The sequence below is a fragment of the Telmatherina bonti genome (genome assembly GCF_933228915.1).
Source record: "Telmatherina bonti genome assembly, chromosome: 13".
NCBI lineage: Eukaryota > Metazoa > Chordata > Actinopteri > Atheriniformes > Telmatherinidae > Telmatherina > Telmatherina bonti.
In genome coordinates this window covers 26,925,372-26,948,953 of record NC_136611.1, presented here as the reverse complement: position 1 = coordinate 26,948,953, position 23,582 = coordinate 26,925,372, and the positions used below count along the sequence as shown (strand labels likewise).

At 38.4% G+C, this 23,582-nt stretch overlaps 1 protein-coding gene across 2 annotated transcripts in view; it reads right to left on the bottom strand.

The window, feature by feature from the left end:
* Positions 1-13,684, bottom strand: part of fgfr1a (fibroblast growth factor receptor 1a) — a 32,326-nt gene extending 18,642 nt beyond the window's left edge. For both annotated transcript variants that reach the window (XM_079250778.1, XM_079250777.1), the window contains exons 1-2: positions 13,064-13,684; positions 8,317-8,497 (exon numbers count right to left, since the gene is read on the bottom strand). In XM_079250778.1, the coding sequence (XP_079106904.1) occupies positions 8,317-8,470 (154 nt within the window). In that variant the 5' untranslated portion in view covers positions 8,471-8,497; positions 13,064-13,684. The remainder of the gene's footprint in view (positions 1-8,316; positions 8,498-13,063) is intronic.
* Positions 13,685-23,582: the final 9,898 nt, after the last annotated feature.

Here is a 23,582-nt window from a genome sequence, read left to right as displayed (position 1 = left end):
GACTGTGTGATGTACGTTCTGCAAAGCAGGACCCTGCTGGAAAACAGGGTTAAACTGAGTCTCACCCAGTTGATTTTAATTCTTGTTTTCTAAAAGGGTAAACAAAAAAATAGTGCTTAAAATTTTATTTGAATAGCTTTAAGAGATATGTTTAGACAATAACTGCACCTGTATATTACATCCTTCCATTTTAGCCACGAGACCTCAGGCAGTACAGTCTCGCCCTCTTCTTCCATTTCTTGCCCCTTTGGCATTATAAACAAAAATGGAGCTAGATAATCAAATTCCACAGTGGTGAATAATCCATCAACAAGAGATAATTGTGAACCTTTTTTGTCTTTTTTTTCTTTTTAAACGTACTTCCTCCTGATCACAACATCAGCAAACCTGACTAATCCCTCCCACCGTGACAACAAAGGACTACCAACAATACAGAGGAAGAGAGAGTAAGGAGAGCAAGCCAGTGAGCATGTGCATAGTAGTGAGTAAAAGTGGGCCTGCAGTGGCAGGTTCTAGTGCCAGTTGCTATGGTGACCCCACTTGGGCCTAGTAAAGGTATTTCCTGGATCACATATGTCTGACAGGCCCTTAATCCCAGCAGGAAAAGGGGCCAGGGGGTAGGATCAACTTTCTCCTCAAAAACAAAACCAAAGTGGGGAAAGTATTTAGACCCAATCTAAGCTTGTGGAAAAAAAAAAAAGTATTTTTCCAGACAAGCCTCACTTACTTTCACATTAGCATGCGAGGTTATTTTTTAGATGTCTTTCTTGAGACCACCTGACAGCATGAAGGTAACCTTTTTTTTTTCTAATTCTGTCTCTTCAGCTGGAAGACGACCAAAATGTCAGACATTTCTGCCACTTGCAGGCTTTATGCAACCCTGATGCCTCAAAAGAAACACTTCTTATCATTGTGTCCCTTTTTTCCCCACCAGTACTGTCAATCCATTAGAACCGAATTCACAATTCAATTGGTCCAAGTTATTTTTCCCTTTTTGTTGTATAATAAACGTAGGGAATTTGTTTAATTCCAGTACAACAAGACCGTATTAGCTAGAAATTAGAAGACATTAATAAAAGCAATAAATCTAAATAAAACATAAAATTGGGAAGCATTTCAGGCGGGGACGCACTGATCCAATTTTTTCACTTGCGATACCAATGAGGTTTAGTATCAGCCAAAAGCAATTTGATACTGATCCAGATGTGAAATGGGTCATCCTGCAGCCATCCTCTATATATAAAGGCAGGAAAACTCCTCCTACTCTACTTTAAATTTAGCTATGCATAGCCGACACTGATCATCTTCAAGTCCACATAAAATTACAATACTTATCAAACAAACAAGACTATTTAGCTTCTCTGCCTCAGTCACTGACTAGAGCCACACACAGAAGCCATCCTACTGGGTGCAAAGTCTGGCGGGGTACAGGAGAGATAGCTGCAATCCTGTCTTGTAAATGGAAAGAAATCCCTTTCCTATATTCCGTTCTTTGGTCGAGCACCACCAGGACTACCGTATTCTTCATAAACTCTAAATAAATTACCCTAATAAAGCAGCATGCCTCTCCTCCAAGCCTCATGGATCAGGGGCCAGATTTGTAAAAGTTATTAAAATTACTCCTAAAAACACTCTTTTAGAGTTGATTATAGGTTAAAAAAAATCTATAGTGAAAGTCGCTCTTAAAAGTTACTTATAAAGCATCCCACTCACACCTTTAGCAAAGTAAGACAGAATGTTAAGCATCAGTCTCAATTCGACAGTCAGTTCAAAAGTATGATATGCTGGAAACATGATTTTAGATAATATCACTTCCCAGCCCACTGAGCTGACCAATCACTGATCACTGGAACGGTATCTATGAATACAGAAATATCTTAAAGAAATGTCCCAGAGAACCGTTACATAAACAAATGGAGTATATATTTTGACATTAGATCAACAAATTATACAATATATAATAAATGTTGGCAATTGATCCAAAAAAAAAAAAAAAAAAAAAAAAATTCAATAACTTTACGTGCAGTAGATTGGAGAAATATTCCAATGGGATTAATTTGTACTTCACAGGAAAGACTGTGATATTGATGCTGAAGGACACTGTGACAAACCAGACAGGACTACAGCTTCCTGTCCCAGCTGTCCATCCAGCCGTTATCATTTTAACGTTAGTTTTAAGAAGACTGCAAAACCACATGCGAAACTACTGGTACGTGTTAACCAAAAGAAATATGCACAACCAGACACACACGCATGTCATCTCTCTTATAGCAGGCAGTTGATGTTTTGCTCACGTCTGTCCCACATTCCTGTGTGTACAACCATAAATCAGAGTGGAATATTAATCCTTGACAAAAATCCTTTTTAAAGTTTCTGCTTGACGAGAATACTTTCCATAAAATGTACGGTATTTTGCTCCAATATTTCTGCATGTGGAACTTTGTGTTTCATATTCTTAAATAATATTCATCACTATGTAAAACGTGATTTTTTTCCCCACGTTTCTACAGTAAACTATCACATTAGAAGATGGCTGTATGATTCCTGATTGGTGAGATGAGGTCCCTTATTAAATCTGTAGCATAGATTTTACCCACTCTGTCCAATCTATACAGTTTGAGCAGCTGTTTGCCGTCAAATAAAGCCAAAACATCCGCCCAGAGTGTCCATGCACATGTCTTGCCTCAGTTCCATCCTCTACAGGCAACTCCTAAACAGTTAGGAAACCTCTGGGTGTCGCCTAAATATTTAAAGGAGTAATTCTTAGGTTTGGCAAATTTAATAAATAGCTTTTATTCTTAAGTTTGAGAATATGACTAAATATGACAAATTCTCAGCACTTAGAGGAGTAAAATGTCAGTGAGAAACATGATAAATACAACCCCGGGTCACTGGTAAACAGGTCATGGTTTTTCTGTATGAGGTCGCACTGCAAGGAGCCCCGTTCAGTTCGGGGGCAGAAGAGAATATTTTCTACCTAAAGCCTGCTGCAGAAGTTGCAAAAGAAGAATTCAGTTCCCTCGGGGAGACCAATCAGCTAAATGTTGCGGCCTCAGCTTCTGGCCTCCAGGTCAGTTAGCTTATTGTTATTAGTTTAAAGCTCAGTGCCTAAAGTTTCTGCCTCCTCCAGCTGCTGGTGAGCAGCCAGTGTCAGCATTACCTTCCAAAACAGTCTGTTATGGTGGCGGGCGATGGTTTTTTTTTTTAGACTGTGTTTAATTTGTCATTTAAATTCTTAAAAGAACATCTTGAGCTCAGACGGCATTAATGATCTGTTGTGGGCTAGCAGAGCTAGAATGTCGCAATTTACTAACATGGGCGTTGGTCTCAGACTTTTTACCAGGTTTAGTGGTTTTCAGAGGCATCATGGAAGGGGGAACCTAACTCTTAGGGTGCACTCACATCCGGATAGTCTGCTAGACCTCCCGCTTCCTGTATGAGAAACGGCGTGTGTTGGTGGACCGAGTCCGTTTCTTTGGTCCGACTCAGAATTCGTTTGGCACGTTCAGAGCTCCTCAAACAAAGCGGACGTTCCGAGCAAATGGACGAGGATTCAAATCTAAAAAGGCTGATGTGAATGTGCCCTAAATTGCTTAAACCAAACAATAAACAGTTTAATAATTAAAAAAATAAATTAAAAAAAAATTTTTAAAAATCAAGAAAGGTGGAGTTCTTTAGAAAGGTAGTTGTAGCAGGAGCTGGAGTCTGGTCCATCTCTTCTCCATGCATGCACAGGAAACCAATATAACTTTGTTGTTTATGTGTTAATGCATTAAAGCTAATGTGTTAGTTCCATATATTAATTTCTTTCCATGAAGTAAGATAGTCTAAATTATTTCACAATGGTGTTGGTTCTAGAGTATCTGAACACTTACGGATGCAAAGCGCAAGTGCATAGAATCGGCTCAATACCAATACGAGTGTTGGTGTATCTTAAGAGGTTGTCCTAAATAACCCGTATGCTTATGGGAATGGCATTAATAATCATCTTTCAATATCTCCTGTGATCCTGTGAGAAGCGCAAGTGTCAAGTTTAGCAGATGAGAAGAACTTTAGTGAACAGCGTTTTCCAGAAAAAGAACCTTTAGATTTTATCTGACCATGTTAAATGAAGCCTTAGGTCTACAAGAGTTAATGTAGACATACTGTAAAGTGATGGGCCAAACAACCAGCTAAAACACAGCCCTAAACACAAGGTCTGTATGCTGTGTATGGGGGCTGTCTAGTACGCTTCTGTTCCCGCTCGCTAAATGGAGATGTCACTGATAACGCTGCGTCAACATCCCAGCTGTTAATCTGAATCCAGACATCATAAAGACACCCATAAAACTGTAAAAATTTGCCTGTTGCTTTATTTCAAGACAAAGTCAGGAGGACCATTAAAAGCTCTCTTAAAACTGGGAGAAGCAGAGGCGCAGATTATTTAGTCCCATCGTTCCAAAATTAAGTTAAAAAGACTAATCTTACAGGATAATTTATACACATCACCCTTAATAGCTAAACTCTTCAGCGGACCTAAAAACAAATATTTTTCAATTCTTCACAGAGAGATGAGTGTCAAGTTTTCACATGTCCTTTGAACTGAGAATGTTTCATTTTAGTTAATCTTCCTGCTACTGTGATCGGATTAAGATGGATTAAGAAACCGTTTCAGGAAATAACCCACCTGGAATTCTCCCACATGGGTTCAGTCAACCATTTGTGAAAATTGACTGACAGTATTTATAATCAGTCTAATTATAAAAACCATGAGAGGTATTTTAGTGCAGAACACAGTTCAGGTTTTAAACAACAGGGAGAGTGGGGGCCAACTAATGTGTAAATGCACGAACAACTAAAAGGAAGGGTTGGCGCCAGACTATGGAACTTTCTTTGGCTACAGCATAGGAAGCAATATGCCGCATGAATGACCGTTGGGATTTCCTGCTCTCAGCGGAGTAATGGTTGGATGCAGGAAAGTCAAGTTAGTTGAAACTCTGTGATGGTACGTGGAATAAAATGTTTATGGCACATTTTTTCTTTGCTGATTCAACCACGTCAGGGTGAATGGGTGGGTGATGTTTAGAGCAGAATGATAACTGACAAAAGGCACTACAGGCAGGAAGCAAAGGACTAAAACCATGCACGTTAGAAAGTACCAAAAAATTCAGAGTACTCTTGCTAAAAGCACTCCAGTGGAGGACCTTTTCATTCTTAAATGAGTCACTGACAATAAGCATGGATTAGCACTTTGGGGGGGGGGGGGAAGCTACAAGGGTTACTCTGTTATTCAAATTAGCTCTGCCATATTTACTCTTACATTAGGTACGGTTACATGATGTTTTTTTAATTCAGAATTAACATATTCTCCCACAAGTTTACATGAAAATAATAATTATGAATGAAGGTTTAGAGGAAACACACACACTTAGTTCCTCTTTAGGAAGGGTTATGATTGGACAGAGGGTGCGCGTGACGTATGACGTATACTGGAAATAAACAAAGTTGGCTCCATGCTTCTCATCTTTTCAGTCGTAACTTGTAAAAACTACATAATAAAGTACCAGTTTGGCCGCTACTTTGATTATAATTTTGAAGTAGCGGCTCAACACGAGCATACTACTTCACTTTTTTCAGCAACTGAGAAGAAGGAAAATAAATTTCCAAAGACGGGAGGGCAAAACAACGTGTGTCATCGAGACAGAACAAGGTAACGAGCATGTGCAGAACGACCGGAATTAACTTAGAGCGGAATTAAGGTTTACATGACAGAGGAATTAAATATTTCAGAATTAAAATGCGAATAAACCAGCCACTTACATCAGAATTAAGTTTAATTCCGAACAGAAATTTGCATAAAGAATTAAAATATGGTCTTTTTTTTTTTTATTTTTATTTATATCAGTTTAAAGCGGAATTAACTTTTATTAAACAGGAAATAAAACTCCCATGTAAACGTAGTGATTATGTCTTTAATGAGTAAACACAGTAAAACCATGTGTTTGTTCTACATAATATCTGCTGTTGGTTTAATGCAGCAAGAGAAAGTCACAGGTTTGCAGAATTTGAGAATTTCTAATAAAAACATGTTTGTTACCATTTAATAAGTAATTAATATATTAAACTCACATAAAACTACAGTTTTCAACTTAATGAAATTTGCATTGAATGAATAATTTGTGTCACCAACTTCAGATGGAAACATGAAGCTTTCGGCCAACAGTTTTCTCTCTTTCTAGGTTTAAACTTGCATTTCAAACTATTTTTTTTTATTTAAAGAAAGAAGTCTATATCTAAAACCCAGGTGATTGTTTTTTTTTTTTTTTATGAACACAATCAGCAAACACCATGTCATTATGGGCACATTCATATTTGCCTTTTTATTTGAAACCTCATCTGTTTGCTCAGAAAGTCCACTTTGTTTGGCGAAATGTGAATGCGCAAAACAAATTCTGATTTGGACCAAAGAAGTGGACTCAGTCTACCTACAAACGCAGGTCTCAATCCACTTCAAGTGGCCCAAAAACAGGAAGCAGACTACAAAAAAAAAAGTTACTTCCTACATTTCGGGTAGTATTGCATTATGGGTAAAAACATAGCGAACGTGTTGAGGGCCCTCAGCCTCGTCTGTTCTTCATACTGTGTCCATTGTTGCAGTGCATTTCTGCAGTATACTTGCGTAAGACAAAATAAAAAAAACCAAAACTGCGATAGTTTCATGCTCCATGTTTGACTCGGGAGTGGGGGAAATGGAGTTTTCTCGTTTTGTCCTCTCTTTTGCTAAATACTAGTGCAGCGCCACCTTTAGTGGGAATTGGGATATATTATTCTAAGGGTTTGGCTTGTTTGACCAAAGTGCAGTGTGAACACGATCTCGGTCCACATGGATACACCCCCCTACAACTGAGCAGAGTCCCCAATCAGGCCGAGTCTAGCAGACTATCCAGATGTAAATGCACCCTAAAATCTCAATGAAACACCGGCCCTGATAAGCTGAGAGCATTTGAATCGCTGTCCATAAAACTCCCACAGGAATTCAATGAACCAAATTTGTTCTAGGGATATTCCTTTCTTATGCACAAACAACAACAACAACAAGAAAATACATGGAAAAACAGCCAGACACAAAACAAGAGCATTTCCATATCACCATTTTGCTTCTTTACAAAAGAAAAGAAAGTGCCTCCGCTACAATTGTTTGTCAACAGCTGAAGCCATCCGTCACTCAGCAGGGAAGTGGGGGGAAAGTGAAGCATTCCCAGGCAAAATGTCAGAGGGAGAGCACTGCGAAGGCAGAGGCACATAGGTGGTACCTGGCCATTTGGTGATCAAATACTGGGTGGAGTGTGAATGCAGACTTGCCCCACCTCAGTGGAAATTTATGGCTCACCTTTGAGAACAAACACTCTCCTCAGAAAGTCTATCCTCGAGGACAAGGAAGGGTTTAAAGTAGCGTCTTTTTTCAAAAACAGGCTAATTTATAGCTCCCTGACAGTTAACTCTTCTCGCAGTGACAACAAATACCTTTTCATTACAAAGGAGAGAAGCAGGGGCTGCTAGGTAGTGGAGCTGCCTTCAGGCTACAGATGGGAGTCATTTACTCCTCCCTGTCCCACTGCTGACTTAAACACTGCCACACCAAGTTTATTTTAGGGCTTAGAGCTCAGGAGAGAGCCTCTTGGTTAATTACTTCAATTAAAATGCTAAACTTTATCATATTTTTCTGTTCTCCACTTCCGAATGCAGAATGTAAACATCCAACCCCATCTGCCCACAGGACCAGCCAGCTATTACACTGCTGGACAGCTTCCAAGAAACACATTTTTAAGGATTTGATTTCAGTGCTTCTTTCCCCTTTTCGGTGGTGAACTTGTGTAACAACTAGACGAGGCTAAATTCTTTACAGAAAGTCTTATGGTCAACCATTAACTAATTCCACATCTAAGACTTGCTGTATAATCATTTATAATAACAGAAACATTTGTATGCTTAATTAGTCTGAGGAAAAAGTCGAATTGGTCTTAAGGAGCTTAACTGTGCTATAAGTGATGCAGTGAAGTGCACTTGAAAAACATCAGACTCTAGCGAATAGGGGCTGTGAGTGAACACTGACGCTACAAAGAAGACTTCACCGTCTGGAGCATGTCAGGATTACATTCCTGTACAAAGAACAAAGCTTTGCTTGTCAATGGGCTGCTTTTCAGCACATGAACGAAGATAAGGCAACCCTAATATAGTTATAAGTTCAAACACTTGTATGATATTCAATAATACTAACAAAAGAATGGCTTTGTTCAAAGGAAGTCTGAATAGCATCAAGTTGTAAAGTACTCTTACCTTCATCAGCGTTAGCAGGCCGGCACTGGGTCCTTAAAACTTGGGTGAAGAAAGTCAGGAACAGAAGTAGGCTTGGCCTCATCAGCATCCTGCTGACGGAGCTAAAACTATTGGCTTTTACACAACTGGAACTCCATTCAGATTGGTACAACATCAGCTGTGCGTCATTCACAATACACCGCTGTGAAAAAGGAAGAAGATGAATAAGTGATCAGCAAGAAAAAGTTCTGCAAAAGAGTGCAAGGTTGTTAGCAAAAACATGGATGCTATTAGCATACTGAAGAAAACCTAAGCTTAACTAAAACAACATTCAGAGATTATGAAAAAATACTCATCCCACAAAAAGGAAGAGAATATTCTGTACACTTACAAAGGTCAAGGCATGTGCTTCAGCATTTAGGCCTGCTTGTATAAAACACTGATAAGAAATCCTACCAGAAGTCTTCTGATAGCTTAGATAAGTCAGATAAGTCATTCCCAGTTCCTAGTAGGGTTGGGGAAATTGACTCGAAAAATCAAAAATCCGGATTTTTTGCTTCACAATTTTAAAATAGGTTTTGTAAAAAAAAAAAAAAAATTTTAAAAATTATTATTTTTTTAAATAAATAAATAAATAAAAATAATCCATTATAAAAATGTTGTCATTTTAATAATTTCTTTTGATATTTTTAACTTGTCTTCTTGGGGATTATAGCAGCAGAATGATGATCTGGCTTCTGTGTTGTTTTTTTCCTAATTGAAATCCAGAAAAATGACGAGAAAAAAGGTTTTTTTATGGTTTTTTTTTTTCCAATCTACAAAAATTAGCAATATCAATGAATTGTGACAATTGCGATTTAAATTGAATCTGCACCCAACAAATTAGAATTGAATCGAATTGGGACAAAAGCATGTTGTCACAGACCTAGTACCTAGAATAAAATATAATGACTGTCACCACACTGATACCTTTGCTGCAGAGCAAATTTAAGGCTAAAACAGCAGAGAAAATGCTCTGCAGTGCCCTCCATAATGAGGAGTGGTGACCCCAACACGCACATCTGCTTGAATCATCACCTCAGCAGCATCTGGCCACAGAGATTAACACTTCTCCATAGCCAACATGACCCCTCCTCCCCTTGAAGAATTTGTTAGAGACAAAAAAAAAAAAAAAAAAAAAAAAAACACTGTTACATGACACTCATGTTGAGAGAGCTGCCAGGCCATCATTTCCACACAGAGATCTATCACCGAACAGTTGGTTTTAGCTCCTAAACCCAAAATGACCCCCTACAAGCATTTGCTACCATGAGTTGTCAAAAGATTACCAAGAAATTTGAACCTGAGAACAAGTCTCAGAAATGAATTAGTTAAAAAAAAAAAAAAGTTAGATGAAAAATAACAATAAATACTAATCAGAGTTGTTACTAAAGATTATTAAAATTGATCAAATTCTATAAAAGCAGCTGGGTGGTGTATGGTTTAAAGAAAACCCATCACGGATTTTATTTTCTCATAGAGTCCAGCAAATACAGACGGGGTTTCCTTTAAGAGCTAATCGCTTTTATGAATGTTCCACTCTGAAACAGTCATTGTGTTCTCCTCAAAACCAATTCAATTTCACTTTCCAAGAATGGTCCAGTGTTCCAGCAGCTGAGCTGGGTCAGAGGGGGGGGGGGGTCCAAGGGGGATAAAGAAGCTTGGTCATCTCTGCTCTGTAAGCTATGAGTCAGGGCTTGGGAAGCCTCCAAGAAAGTGGTCCTGCTGCCAGACAGAAGAAACTGTAAAGAGTAGCCGACCACTGCTCCCTGGTCCCTCATCACTACAACAGCCGTCAATGTTTAAAAAGGGAGGAAGTAGCTTCTTTAAAATGCGGCGGGGTGTTTAGTCATACTCCACTCCCCTGGGATAATAGTTTGAACATACAGTGAGTGTGTGTTGTCGTCAACTGCGATGCTACTCATCTTGGACTGGAAAACAGTTTTGAGTGAAGGGTGACACATTGGATAATATTATTTTATTATGCTCAAGTATGTCCCTGTCTATATTTAGTTCATTACTCATTATTAAAATATACCAAGGAGAAGTTGAAGAAACTCATGCAGATCATGATTATTACTATGTATTTTTCTATACTGGTATCAGAAATATTATTACAATTATACAATAATACTCACACATTATATTTTAAATTACTCTGTATTGATGCATACATCTTATATTGAACTGAAAAATGAGTTTCAGTTTAGTTTTTTTTGTTGTTGTTTTTTTTAAAATGAGAAAATCGTGCTTAATTGATTCACTAAGTCTAAATAATGCAGGACACATTCTGTTTCATGGTAACGAGCCAGCCTCCTGAATGACTAAAGAAAACAAGTGAAGAAAACTTACAAACACCTTTCAAATCTGAGACCATACAAAATACTAGGGCTGTGATGATATGCTTTTGTCCCAATTCGATTCGATTCCGATTTGTGGGGTGTCGATTCGATTTAAATTGCGATTCTCAAAATTCTTTGATATTGCTGATTTTCGTCGATTAAAAACCCCAAAAAATTTATAAAACCTTTTTTGCTTGTAATTTTTCTTGATTTCAGTTAGGAAAAAACAACCCAGTAGCCAGACCATCATTCTGCTACTACAATGCTCAAGAAGTAAAAAGATTTAAAAAAAACAAAAAAACAATAAAAATTACAAAAATCTATAGTAGATTAATTTTATTTTATTGAAAAAAAAAAAAAGATATTTTTTAACAAAAAAAAAAAATCTATTTTAAAATTGTGAAACAAAAAATCTCGATTTTTAATTTTTCAATTCGATTTCCCCACCCCTAAGAAATACCACAAAAATTTACTGCTGTCACCAACATCCACTGGGTGACATGAGCATGCTCCTCATATCAAACTTACCTGTATACTGACAAAATTATTCTAAAACAGCAAAAAAACAAGAATGATATATCAAAACTGCCCCCTCCTCGTAGTGTAGCGCTGAATGATAAGTAGCTCAACTGTAATTTGTTAGAAACAAATTTTGTGGCAAAAAACACATTTGACTTTTTACTTCTTTAGAGTATTGGTATTTGGTTAAATGTTTGGGTAAATTTCTGTTCTCTATGGTCTAAAGAAATGAGCGCATTTCCTTGATAATCTGCCAAACAAAAAAAATGGGGATAGACTAAATAGATTAGAACATGCATGACACATTTATCTTCTCTCATTATACAAAGACAAAGGTTACCAGTCTAACCCAAAACATAGCCCACACCATAATTACTGTTCACTACCATCCATGCATAAAATTCCTCAACTCTCAAATTCTGTAATCCCCCCTCCCAAATCTATCCCCATCTGCACATGTAGCCAGCAACAAGCCAGTCTGCACATGGCTGCAGTTCAGTGGACATCAGACTGTTTCCCGAGGCTACTGTTTTCACAAAAACAGACATTTTTTTCCCAGTCTTTACAGCCATACTAACTGAAGCAATAGCTTGCAACCAACATGCCACAGCAGGAGATCAGGTGTCATGAGATTACACAAAAAATTTAAAGACAATCGCTTTCAAGCCACCCAACACTTTGCCATTTGGTTTAGCACTTAAACTCCAAGTGATTCTTTTAGCACTGATCAGTTGTGCTTGCTTTGTCTCCATACCTAACCTCTGAGATTTCACACAGATGGATCAAACAAGCTGCGCTCAAATCAGCCTAAACCTCTGCGAAGTATTCCAAACCCAAATTAAGCGTTAATGCCCCGAAAACAACAAAATTATGAATACACACAATTTAAACACACAATTTGTTTTAAAAACTATATTTACTGAAGCACACAATTTAAGCAAAAATAACTGTGGTACAGGAGCATTTTGTTAAATTAAAAAGGGCAGAACTTTTTTTTCACTTCTCATTATATGGTTTAGGACAGAAAAAAAGCCCAGTGGAACTCCCTGCAGGCATGCTGCTTCACTTAACCATCCATCTTCTCCTTCTCCCTCTACAACATAACATTAAGATCTTTATATAACATTAGACAGGCCCCTCTAAACCAAGTCTTCATGACAGATGCAATAATGAAGGACCACGGATGTCCTCCGGGAATGTGAAGCTGCAGCTTCACAATATGGCAAAGTGAGAATTGAACAATACTGGATTTTTTTTTTTTTTTTTTTTTTTTTACTGATTATCCGACCTGGGGGGGAAAAAAACTGAAGACAGTTTTTCATGCAACACATTTGATAAAACTTAAAATCATATTGCCAAACTACAAAGAAGTTCTGAAAAGTGTGATGGATCAAAGCAGCTTAACTACATCCATTAAAAGGAATAATGGCCTTATGTGCATGTGCTTGTTTTCTAGGTAGCCTTATTTTAGAGGGTATTGTTTATAATAGCTTGTAGTCTAATCTTATTAAAACTAACATTTTAAGAGGACTCAAGTCAACCTCTAAGCCCTTTTTTCACCCCTTCATTTACATGCAGGGGGCAGCTTTGGTTGGTGTTACTGCGCATAAAACCACACGGAGCTATTCCGAGCCAAAGCACAAACATTTAAAGAAGAAAAACACTAATAATTTAATTTCTGTTTTAAGAGTTACAATTCTTCACGCGGCCTCTTTTTTTTTTTTTTAAACGAATGAGGTCCTTGAATAACATAAACTCACTGCCATAGGAAACAATGGCTAACTTCTTTAACAGGTAAACAAACAATAAAATGAAGCCAAATGAAGGAATGGAGGAGTAAAAAAAAAAAAAAAAAAAGAGCAGCTCACCTTACTGGCGGGGAGCAGTGAAACAGCCAGTTGCTGGTCAGATGAGGAAGAGTCCTGAGCTGAGATTTGATGCGGGAAAACTTCCAGAAAAACTGTGTATATCCAGACTGTAATGCGTGGCCCGTTCACGAAGAGATTTCAGCGTCTAGCCAACAGGTTTGCGCATATTTCAACCAAACTTGCGCGATGAAAAAGAAAAATAAAATGATGTCGTCCCACTCAGAGAGCCACAAATAACAAACAGAACGGGGTGAAACGTACCGAAAGATGTTTCGTTTGTCTGTTCTTATAGTTTTTCAGTGGATTTAACTTCCGCTGCGACCACTTTCTTTTATCTTACCTAACTAATCAGGTCCGAGGGAACTAGGAGGCTGTGCGCTGGTTTTTTTTGGTAATCCCTTTATCCCAACACGTCTCGCACGCGATGAAATCTGGGTCCTCACTTCTGGAACTGGACCCAAAAGTTTCTCAACTCAGTCTAAGAAAAGATCCTAAAAGAAATATCGCTCGGGGTTGTACTTCTTTTCTACTTTAAAAAGAAATACTTCAAGCAATCTTGGAAAGAAATTTGACCATTCCTGGCGGAGAAACGCTGTTCCACAACGACAGTCCGGCAGGCTCCAAACCTCCCCCTCTTAAATCTGAGAAGTATGCGCCTTCTCCGGACTACAGGCAAGGTGGAGGTGCTTCCCAGCTTCTTCCGCTTTGGACTTACACAATAAAGCTCGGGATGAATGTTACCTGGTAGCCTGGAAGATGTGTGTCAGGTAACATGTTGTATCATCATGTTTCCATTTAAGATAAAAATTACTTATTATTTACATATTAACAGAAACCAAAGGAGATTAGGAAACTGAATAAAATAGCTAACAAGCAGTCCATGTTTCTCACTGTTTTTCCAACGATACGCCATTTTTTTACTTTTTATTTTTCTTCTGGGGATTTCTCCTCCAGAGAAACTAAATGTTTAAACTGAAGATAATTATAGAATATTAATTTTAATCGTCACCATTTAGAAGTTACACATCAGAACCGTTCAGACTTTATTTTTTATGGTAACCCTCTGAGTTTCCGGGTTTGTTCGGACTGTCGCTCTTCAACTTGATGGAAAACAGCTACGTCTTGTAGAAACCTGGCTCCCCCTGCCATCCACAGCCTCTGTCTGTAGAGGAGCTTCTCCACACTCCACACCGCCCTCTTGACATTGTAGGACTGGAAACCTGGACAACACACAAACTCATACCTTCAACACAGACAGAAAGCTCCTACAAACAATACCAACTCCTTTTCAACACAGAGTGTTAAAATATTTGACATTGCAGGAAAACTTACATATATTATTAAAGATAAATATAAAGTGAATCAGTTGGAGCTTCTTTACTTAGGAAGACACTTTGAGACATCTTATAAGGGAACAATGTAAGAAAATGTAATAAGAGTCCTCCTGCTCACAAAATCTATGCCAATACCATGATGGAAAAGGTTTATTAGGGTAATATATGAATGTGTTTTCCCCACAGGGTTTCAGCAAATAGGCACTTTAATCAATTTTAGGAAACTATGATAAAGAGGAGGGAAACGCTATATTGTTGGAGTAGAGGAAATTGGCAGAATTTCAAAGAGCATCAGAATTTCAAATGTGTCTGCCAGCTCAGCACAAAAGCAAGGTTTACTCTGCTTGATCAAATGCATAGTTTATATCTGAAGAGCTCATATGGTCTTTGATTTCCTGTCACAGCTGACAAATGACAAAGCTGAAGGAGCAGAGACACATGAAGAACAGCTTGGCAGTTCGATTAAAGAGATGACAAGCTGATTTGTGTTTTGACATGTGTTAACCTTTCCTTCTCTTTGCCTTGTTTAGGTTGAGCTGCGTTATGGACAAACATACATTTATTATACTTTTACAGGAAATTAAAAATTCCCCTTTGGAAATGAAGGCTTAAAGTAATCTGTTTTACTCCCTGCCTTCTACAAAGATCAAACATAGTTTTATAGTCTGTTGTGATGGTTGTAACTCAGGCATCTACCCCAGTCCTGTCAGCTAACACAGCGCCATGATGTCATAGGATGCTTGTTGTTGATACTGTTGTGGCTACAATACAAATTTTGAATAAAGGCGCACAAGTGTGACGGATCAAAAATGAAAATCTTTTTAACAAACATCTTGACTCATAAGCCATGCAAGAGGTTAACAGTAAGATGACATCTTGATGCACTGTGTATGCTTTAAATACCAACATATATGTTATGAATTTACTCTTAATTTCTCAAGTACAAAGAAAAACACGTATTTAAGTACACATTACTTTTACAGATGTTGATTTATGAATGTTTATAGCGCTGCTTACTCAGTCCTTTGTGGTATGATTGGTTCAAAATGTTCAATGACTTTTCTGAAATGGGTTCTCCACTGGTTTTACTCATCAAAGTCTGTTTACAGGAGCTGGAGGATACTAATCCATATGTGCCACAGTTGTATAAAGGCTTTGGTGCCTTCAGAGTGAGCTGAGTGAAGTCTGATAAAAGTAACTCCAAGGTTGCACTTGAAAGTTTTCAGACTTTAGAACTTTTGTTTAGACCTGCAAAAAAAAACAAAAAAAAAAAACAGGGTTGGTGGAAACAAGATGGCTCCAACAGATTTCTGTAGCCTGCAGGGCTACATTTGCTGTTAAATGACAAATGGCTCTGAAGCTCAACCAAGCAACTACCCGCAGGCGGTTCTCTTGCTTTGTGTCTACCTGCACAATAAGGTGATGGCATGATGTTAGGTTTAGAGAAACGTAAGGTTTAAGTTTTAGCCTGTAAGACTGTAGATATGCCCGTCTGGACTAAATAGTTTGGATAATGAAAGACTGCAAATTAAGTTCTGACAGGAAAATGTTTATAAAAAGACACACAATGTATGTCCAGGTCTCTAAGGCTACACTGGTGGATTATTCCTTTAAGGATTGCAGAAAAACACAGCAGCCATTTTCTCATGTTGATTTAGTGGGCAAGAACACTGATATCACTTTAATGTCTACATTGTAAAAAAAAAAAAAAAAATGACGCTGCTGTCAACATCTGTCAGCACAGTTTATCATAAAGCAGATTAAATATTAAATTTAGTTATTTGCTGTGTCTTTCTTTGAGTTTTATCACTACTATTTGGTTTCCAGACAGCTACTTGTAACTCCAGGATGTCTATAGCAAACACATTGTCCAGAACCTCAATTTCAAAGTAGAAAAACTTCTGCTGGATATGATTTGACATACAAAGTAGTGTTTATTTTCTCCCGAAACTCTTGAGAAAAAGGTAAATATTTCCCAACATTTTAATTATTCCTGTAAGTTACGCCCAGTGACTTTTATGCCGATTGAGACGATGCTTTAAAGTTGCCCTCAGAACTTTCAGCTTCAAAGAGAGTTGCTAACTCAACAGCAGATGGAGTGTGATTCTCCCAACTCCATACATACCAGAGAAAAAAAACCAAGCATGTTTATAAGGGTAACTAACAGTGAGAGTTAGATGTGCATGTGCTGCCATTAGCCACATCTTACAATTTCAGCATCCAAATATGACTGAGAAGGTCTTTGATGCAGCGGCAGCTCGCCCTCAGAAAATTTACAGACATTTCTTTTAGTGTCTGTGTCAAAGAATTCCCAGAGACGTTAAACAAAGCCGTTAATGATAAAAAGACGTTTCGGCGAGACATGAAAGCCCTGGCAGAATCCACTACATATGGAGACTGTTTATGCAATTGGTTGATTTTTGTTTTCCACTGATGATAGAAGACAAGACATAAATCAGAAACTGAGGCAGCTTAGGGTGTTAAAATATTATGCAAAGCAGATGAGACTTAATAAAAAGTTAATTGCAGTCCAATAAAACGGTATTTGGCAACAACAGAGACACTTTTCTCTATGTTTCTATACAAGATCACAACCCCACATTAGAGAATGTGAGTAAGAAAAAAATTTACACGGGGATCTAATTAAAGAAAAATCCATAATAACCATTAACCTGCCTCTGTGAGGTACACATCCAATGGTTGTTACAGAAACACAATATAACAGCATTTACAGGCTAAATGAAGGCTTGGGTTTGATTATTTTTCCTATTAATAAGTACACAATGCCGTTATTATTTATATTATTATGTACCCATAAGAAATACTCATATTTTAGCTATTTATTGACAAAGGAAAAGGCAGGTCTAATGTAAATGAGTCATTATCTAATATAAGACCAGGACAATGTAGGATGTAAAGTCAGTTAAACTTTTGCTTAGATGCAGCTGACAAAAGCTCAGACTGAACACGGTCTGTTTTAAGATGAGGTGGGGCATTCGGGTCACTCCTCATTTTCTTTCAGTGTAAGGAAATGTGCCGGACACTGTTAAAGGCAGGAATACCTTATGCAAAAGCAAACTGAAGGCAGGTTAAGCCACCCATCAGCATGTAAACAAACACAGTCATGCAATCCTCAGAGTGAACAATGTCATTGCTTTGCATGATGATTTCCCTTGCAGCTTTTTCATCGCCCCAATGTGGTGTTTTATTGTCTTCGCTTTTTGTGTTTTCATTCCATTGTTACTGAGCAAGTACAAATATCCTCCTTTATGGGCACAAACCTCAACCGGGTCTTCCACTACGCTGCCTGTGTCCAGCCCTCATCCATCCATCAGCAGTGCCCCTGTTCTACACAGGGCCCCCCAAGCTCTGCTAACCACCCCCAGCCAACTCTTTGACATAATGCTGTTGTGGCTTTCCGGGTCTTTATGCTGGCTGTTGTCTGAGGCAGATTGAAGACCCTTTGTGTGTGTCAGCCCCTGTCCTGAGTGGCCGAGAGGAACCTGCTGGGCTGCGAGCAGAGAGACAGGAATGCGCATATGAATGGACTAGTGTGTGCTGGGCACCTGCTGACAGAGGAACGGCGTGCCTCTATGAGTCTTAGTTCATCAGCGTAACCATCTTGTTCAATTACACGTGCAGCTCGGTGTTGCATTCCCTATAGTCATTCACACTGAATGGAAGTATTGTCACCACCATTGTGACTATTTTGCTGTTTACTAATGTCAGAGTTCTTAATGAATGAGGTGGCAGCTCCACGGCTGTAGTCGTGACTGATTATCACCACTTCTTCTGCTACTCTGTTTTGGTCAGTCACTGTTCCGTCCTTGAGGTGTGAGGACATTTGGGAATCTTTCCCAAGAATCAAACATTTAAGAATTGAAAACCTCGATTTCAGAAAAAGAAGCAATGCCTCTCTGGTAAACTACTGTTGGTAAAAATCTGCCTTTCAAAACAAACAAAAAACCATAAAACCTAAAAAAAAAAAAAAAAAAACTAAGGCTTTCATGGGATGATATTGAAAATTTGCATAAATAATCAATCAAAATACAAAAATGAGGTTTAGCTCCTCAAACATTAGTGTTCAGTGTACCTAAATGAATTGATGAACAATTTGTTTTATTGCACAAAAAGGCTAATTTCTTGGTGAATTAATGATCTCTCCATAACAGTGTCCATGTGGTACCACATTTAAAAAAGACAGGTCAAGTATATTCAAAACATCCACATACAATTCCTTTATCAATAAGATGTAAAAATAGGTTTTGTTTGTTATTTGCTGTTTTTTATTAAGATTTCAGAAAGTTCTATATCGCTTGAAAATAGCTTTTTGTCCAAGTACTGTGTGTCTAAAACTTGAACAGGACTGATTTTTCCCACTGGGAACTTGGAAATGAAAACATGCAAGGTCAGATGAATGTGCCATCGTGGTGCCTCACAGCCGTTTTAAGAGCTTGGAAATAAACATTCCTCATGTTTGTTCGGCAAAAAGGCCAATCGCAGTGCCACAAGGTAACGTGTCACACTACCACCATCTTTATGATTATTCATCCCTGTTGCAAGGTGATAAATGGGTCTTCACATATTGGAATAGTTTTAGGAGTTGATGAAGAGACTTGCCAAAATAAGTGGAAATCGACCTGTGATTGGTCATTTTGCTCAAAGTAGAATGTTGTACTGCCCCTAGTGGTGACCTCTAGTACTGAGTGTTGCATCAGGCTGCTCTGATGCTTCAGCAAATGTTTATGAATGCATAAGGAACATGTATATCCTAACCATAAGTGATGTATTTAGTCAGAAATGCCCATTTGTTGCTTGTAGATATTCTTTGATCAGCTTTTAAGTTGGATTTTCTCCTCTGTCTTATTTCTCACATCTAAACACAAAAATTTATATTTGTAAGTAATGATTAAAATATCACAGCTTTGCTTACCTGTAAAGAGTCTTGTGCAGTTGTCACCAACTCCAGTTGTTGAGTATCTGCAGTCTTTTGTCTTTCCCTGCAGCAAAACACCTGATCCATTTGAAAAGGTTCTCCAACAAATTGTTGTCAACTTCTGCACCAGCCTATTAATGAGCCATTGATTAGTGTCAGGTGTGGCGCAGCAGGGAAACAGTAAAACACTTGCAATGATAGATCTTGAGGAATGCATTTGGTGACCATTGGTCTAGTGGCTACAGACAGGAGAATTTCAAGGGCCAAATAGATTTTGGCAGAGGTCAGTGCCCCCCCAGCCCCACCCCTAGGTCCACCCATGGGCTATTGTTTTCTATTTGTTTTGCGATTATAAAACATATTTACAAGATGTGAAGAAGATATTAAAAGAAATTTGTTTGTAATTGCGGAGAAAAGCACCACAGAGGAGCTGTAAAGACCCTCAGATCTATTTAGTCTGGAGTCCTGCATTCAGCCCAAACACGGCACAAAATGAGGCTCCATATGTAAAGCTCCGGGAATTAATAAAGGTATTAAGAGAAAGACAAAAATATTTTAAATAAATTTTTCCACTATAATTTTCTTAATTTGTTTCCAGGTGAAAAATGAAACCCAAACCAAAAACAGGACCATTTCCACACTAAGACATTGTTGAGGTTCTCTCATGCTGTCTGTTGCATCTGGTACTGAAGACACAAAACTGTCACATATCCAACAGCCCAAAAATAATGATCAAAGACATGATGGCTAATTCCACTTCATCAATAATAACTCCTATAACCAATGAAAGTCATTTGGGAAGAACTTCAATACAGAAATACAGCTTGGAGAAGCAACCAGGAGAGAGGGACACAAAACATTTAAAGACAGAGAAGGTTTCCAAATGTCTGCAATATGAAGAACAAGTGCAATAAACTTATTCAACCTATTAGTTGTGTCTTACCCGACATATGTTTTGTGTTTTTTCATTATGCAATAGCCCATATTTTAAATGGAACCCTTTAGTCGTAAAATGAATAAAAATACTGTTTCCAGGTTAGTTTTGCATTTAACAAGATCAAATTCAGCCAATTTGTTTTGGCTACTGTATTTCACTCTCTTTTTTTCTTTTCTTTTTTGCAATGTTTCAATTAATCTCTACTTTACAAAGACAGAGTGTATTCACATGTGTAATCAGGGTGACTAATAGACCAAGCTGACTAACATACTTTCAGTCAGACCAAGGTGACTTGGTCTGAGTAATCATCAGATTTTTGAGGGAGGGTCTCTAAATTATTGAAAGTATGCTGTTTGCCGCACAGATATAATAGCATGTGTGTACAGGCTGGTCTATTGGTGATATCAGTGATAGACCAACCTGAACAGCTTACAATGTTGCAAAAATAAAGCTCACATAAGGGCTAAATGAAGTCTTTGCAGATTTGCCTGATGATCCATTACTTAATTTCTTGTAATCTACTATAAAGGAACAAAGATATACAACTAAAGCTTCATTAATTGTCCTCTGACTCATATAGAACATATCAAGTTGTTTCTCAGACAATGCTTTTGAAAAGATTAAATCTCCATAATCAATAAAATAAAGCATAAGCATCCATTTCAGAGACAGAAGGGAGGGGACACACACACACACACACACACACACATTACAGAAAATAAACCCTCTATTTCAGATAAGAATCATAATATTAGATTTTGTTCATATATGTGGGTTAGACTTAAACATGGCTTCTATATCCATCAATAATAGAAAACTGTAGGATCTATCACATGGTTTAAAATAAAAACATGCATCATACGATCTTGTTTGTGTTTGGCTGGATCATCTGATACCCCTGGCATTTCCTATAGACACTGTACTGACTGCCTGGAAGAGCTTCTGGACTCATGGATCCCATCACCCGCTGACCTGGAAAGCAGGCACACAAGATCTACAACACCACATAAACCAGCACACAACATGCTTCTTTGAAGTGGGAGTGGATCCAAATTGGATTATGCAGCATCTCTGAAGAGCAGCTCTCATATATTTGATTACACACGGCCCCTCACCCAGCGCCTCCCCGGTGCAAAACAGACAACATGGAGCGGTGCGCAATTCCAAAGACTGGAACTCCACGTCTCGAAATGTGCCCATCTGCCAGCCATTTACCTGATTACTTCAGGGAAGCTCAGACAGGTCCAGCTCTGCCAGGGCAGCTGGGAAGCCAGACAATGGCATTAGGTTTGTGCAGGTGGACAAAGCAAAGATAAGGAACAGACGACCCTTCTGTCTCTAAAAACAGGAAGCCAATTAAACATAAAACAGCTCAAATAAATATCTAGCACAACTGTGCGTAATATCTATTGAGTTCTTCAGTGGTTGTCACAGAAGTTGGTCATTTTACAACTTGAACACAAGCCTCAGTCTTTAGAAGCACATGCACAAGAAAAAAGCTGTTTTCATTATGCTTTCAGAGAAAGGAAAGTGCTGTTAAAGAAAAAAAGTCACAAACTCAGATTTCGCACAAACATGACACACAAACCACCGTCTATTTCTGAGGGAAAACAACATCCAGTTCTGGTTTAACTTGAGCTCATTATGGTGGAAGTGGGTTGCATGGCCAGGAAGTTTCATTGCTTTCCAAATAAATCTCGCTAAATAGAGCTGCAGTCCAAATTCCACATCTTGTGGAGTCCTTCCCAAGTCCTCACATTACGTGAAAGCCCTCAAAAGCTAGACATAAAAACAAAAAAAAAACATCTTTTCCATCTTCATCTCTCTGTAACATTTGTTCTAACAAACGTGAGTGAGGTAGCACAGTTGCTTCAAAGAGACTAATCACAAAAACATGGGAAAAAGGTCTTTTTAAAAATTGTTTCCACATAACAGGATAAAATGCAGACCTCAAATTTAAAACAGCTCATGAAAAATTATCAATAACGGATGAGGCCCCTCAACATTCCTCCAGTTTTAGCGAGTGACACAGAGGGTTTTCATTACCTCACTCATCGCAAATCTCAAACATTAAGTTTGAATATGTTTCATAGAAGCTGGCAAAGGGACAGAGCGAGCTGCAGGCAGGTCTCGTGGTCTGTGTCGCTTCATAAAGTCAAATAGTTTTACGTGCTTTTTGTTTTACAAACTGTTTAGAAGGCAGACAAGAACAGCCGTGCTTTCACTGACATGTGGCACTCTGAATGGGTGATCCCAGTTCCAGCTCCTCAGCTGTGTGGAAAGAGGAACTTGTAACTGAGCATAAACAGCTCTCATGGCCAAAATACCCCACCCCATCTAGCCTCCCCACAAACACCCCATCTCCTTGTGCTGTGTGGCGTCAGCTGCAATGAGCTCCAGATGTTGCCTGGCACCCCTCCAGTTACGGCATGGATGTGGTTTGAAGGTAGTTTGAAAACACCACCCACCGGCAGACCCAATGAAAGTTCCTCAGACTTCCACGAGAGCTTTCTGTCGTAGGTCCCTGTTCATGCAGATAGCGGGAAAACAGAAGAGTGGTAATGCTTCCACATCTGTGAAGGGCTGAGGGGGAAAGGTATCTGCACGTGCATGTGTAACCTATGGAGAAAACTTTACTTTGAATAAGTATGTGAAGCAGCTGAAGGAAAGATTCCCAGCCAGGTTTTAATGTCACATCAGTAACGACTGCAGTGGACTTGAGGAGTTGTTGTTGTCTGTTAAACAAATACAAATTGTACAGCTCTAGATGTGTAAAGGATCCTTCTTCTAATGAGAGGTAGTAGAAAAAGGAACAATCTCCTAAATTAACAGAAAAAAACTCTCTTGTTCATGTCTGATTTAACCATCTGTTAGTTATAAACAGCTTAACTAAAAATGAAAAAAAAAAAAAAAAAACTATTTCCAATCTGTTTCAAGGATATTTCAGCATCAGCTGCAGTGTTTCACATGGAGTGATAAAGATGTCCCACCATGATGTCTTCCTGTCAGCTGTAGTGGTTACGCAGATGCCTTTCTCCATTTTCAACATTTACACTGTTTAGTTTTCCGACAGTGTGCTGGGAGGATTGAATGAGGTCACTCTGTGTGCTGAGTTGAATTGAAATGTTTGTCTTTTTGTTTTTGAGGCCATAGCTCCCCCTAGTGCCAGAGATTTATTACCTTCTTTCCACCATCCTCCTACCTGGGACCCCAAAATTATTCAGAGAAAAAATATGTTGAACTACATCATAAATCCAAAACTGGAAGCCAGCGGGGCACTTTGTATGCAAAAGGTTTATTTTGGTATCTGTG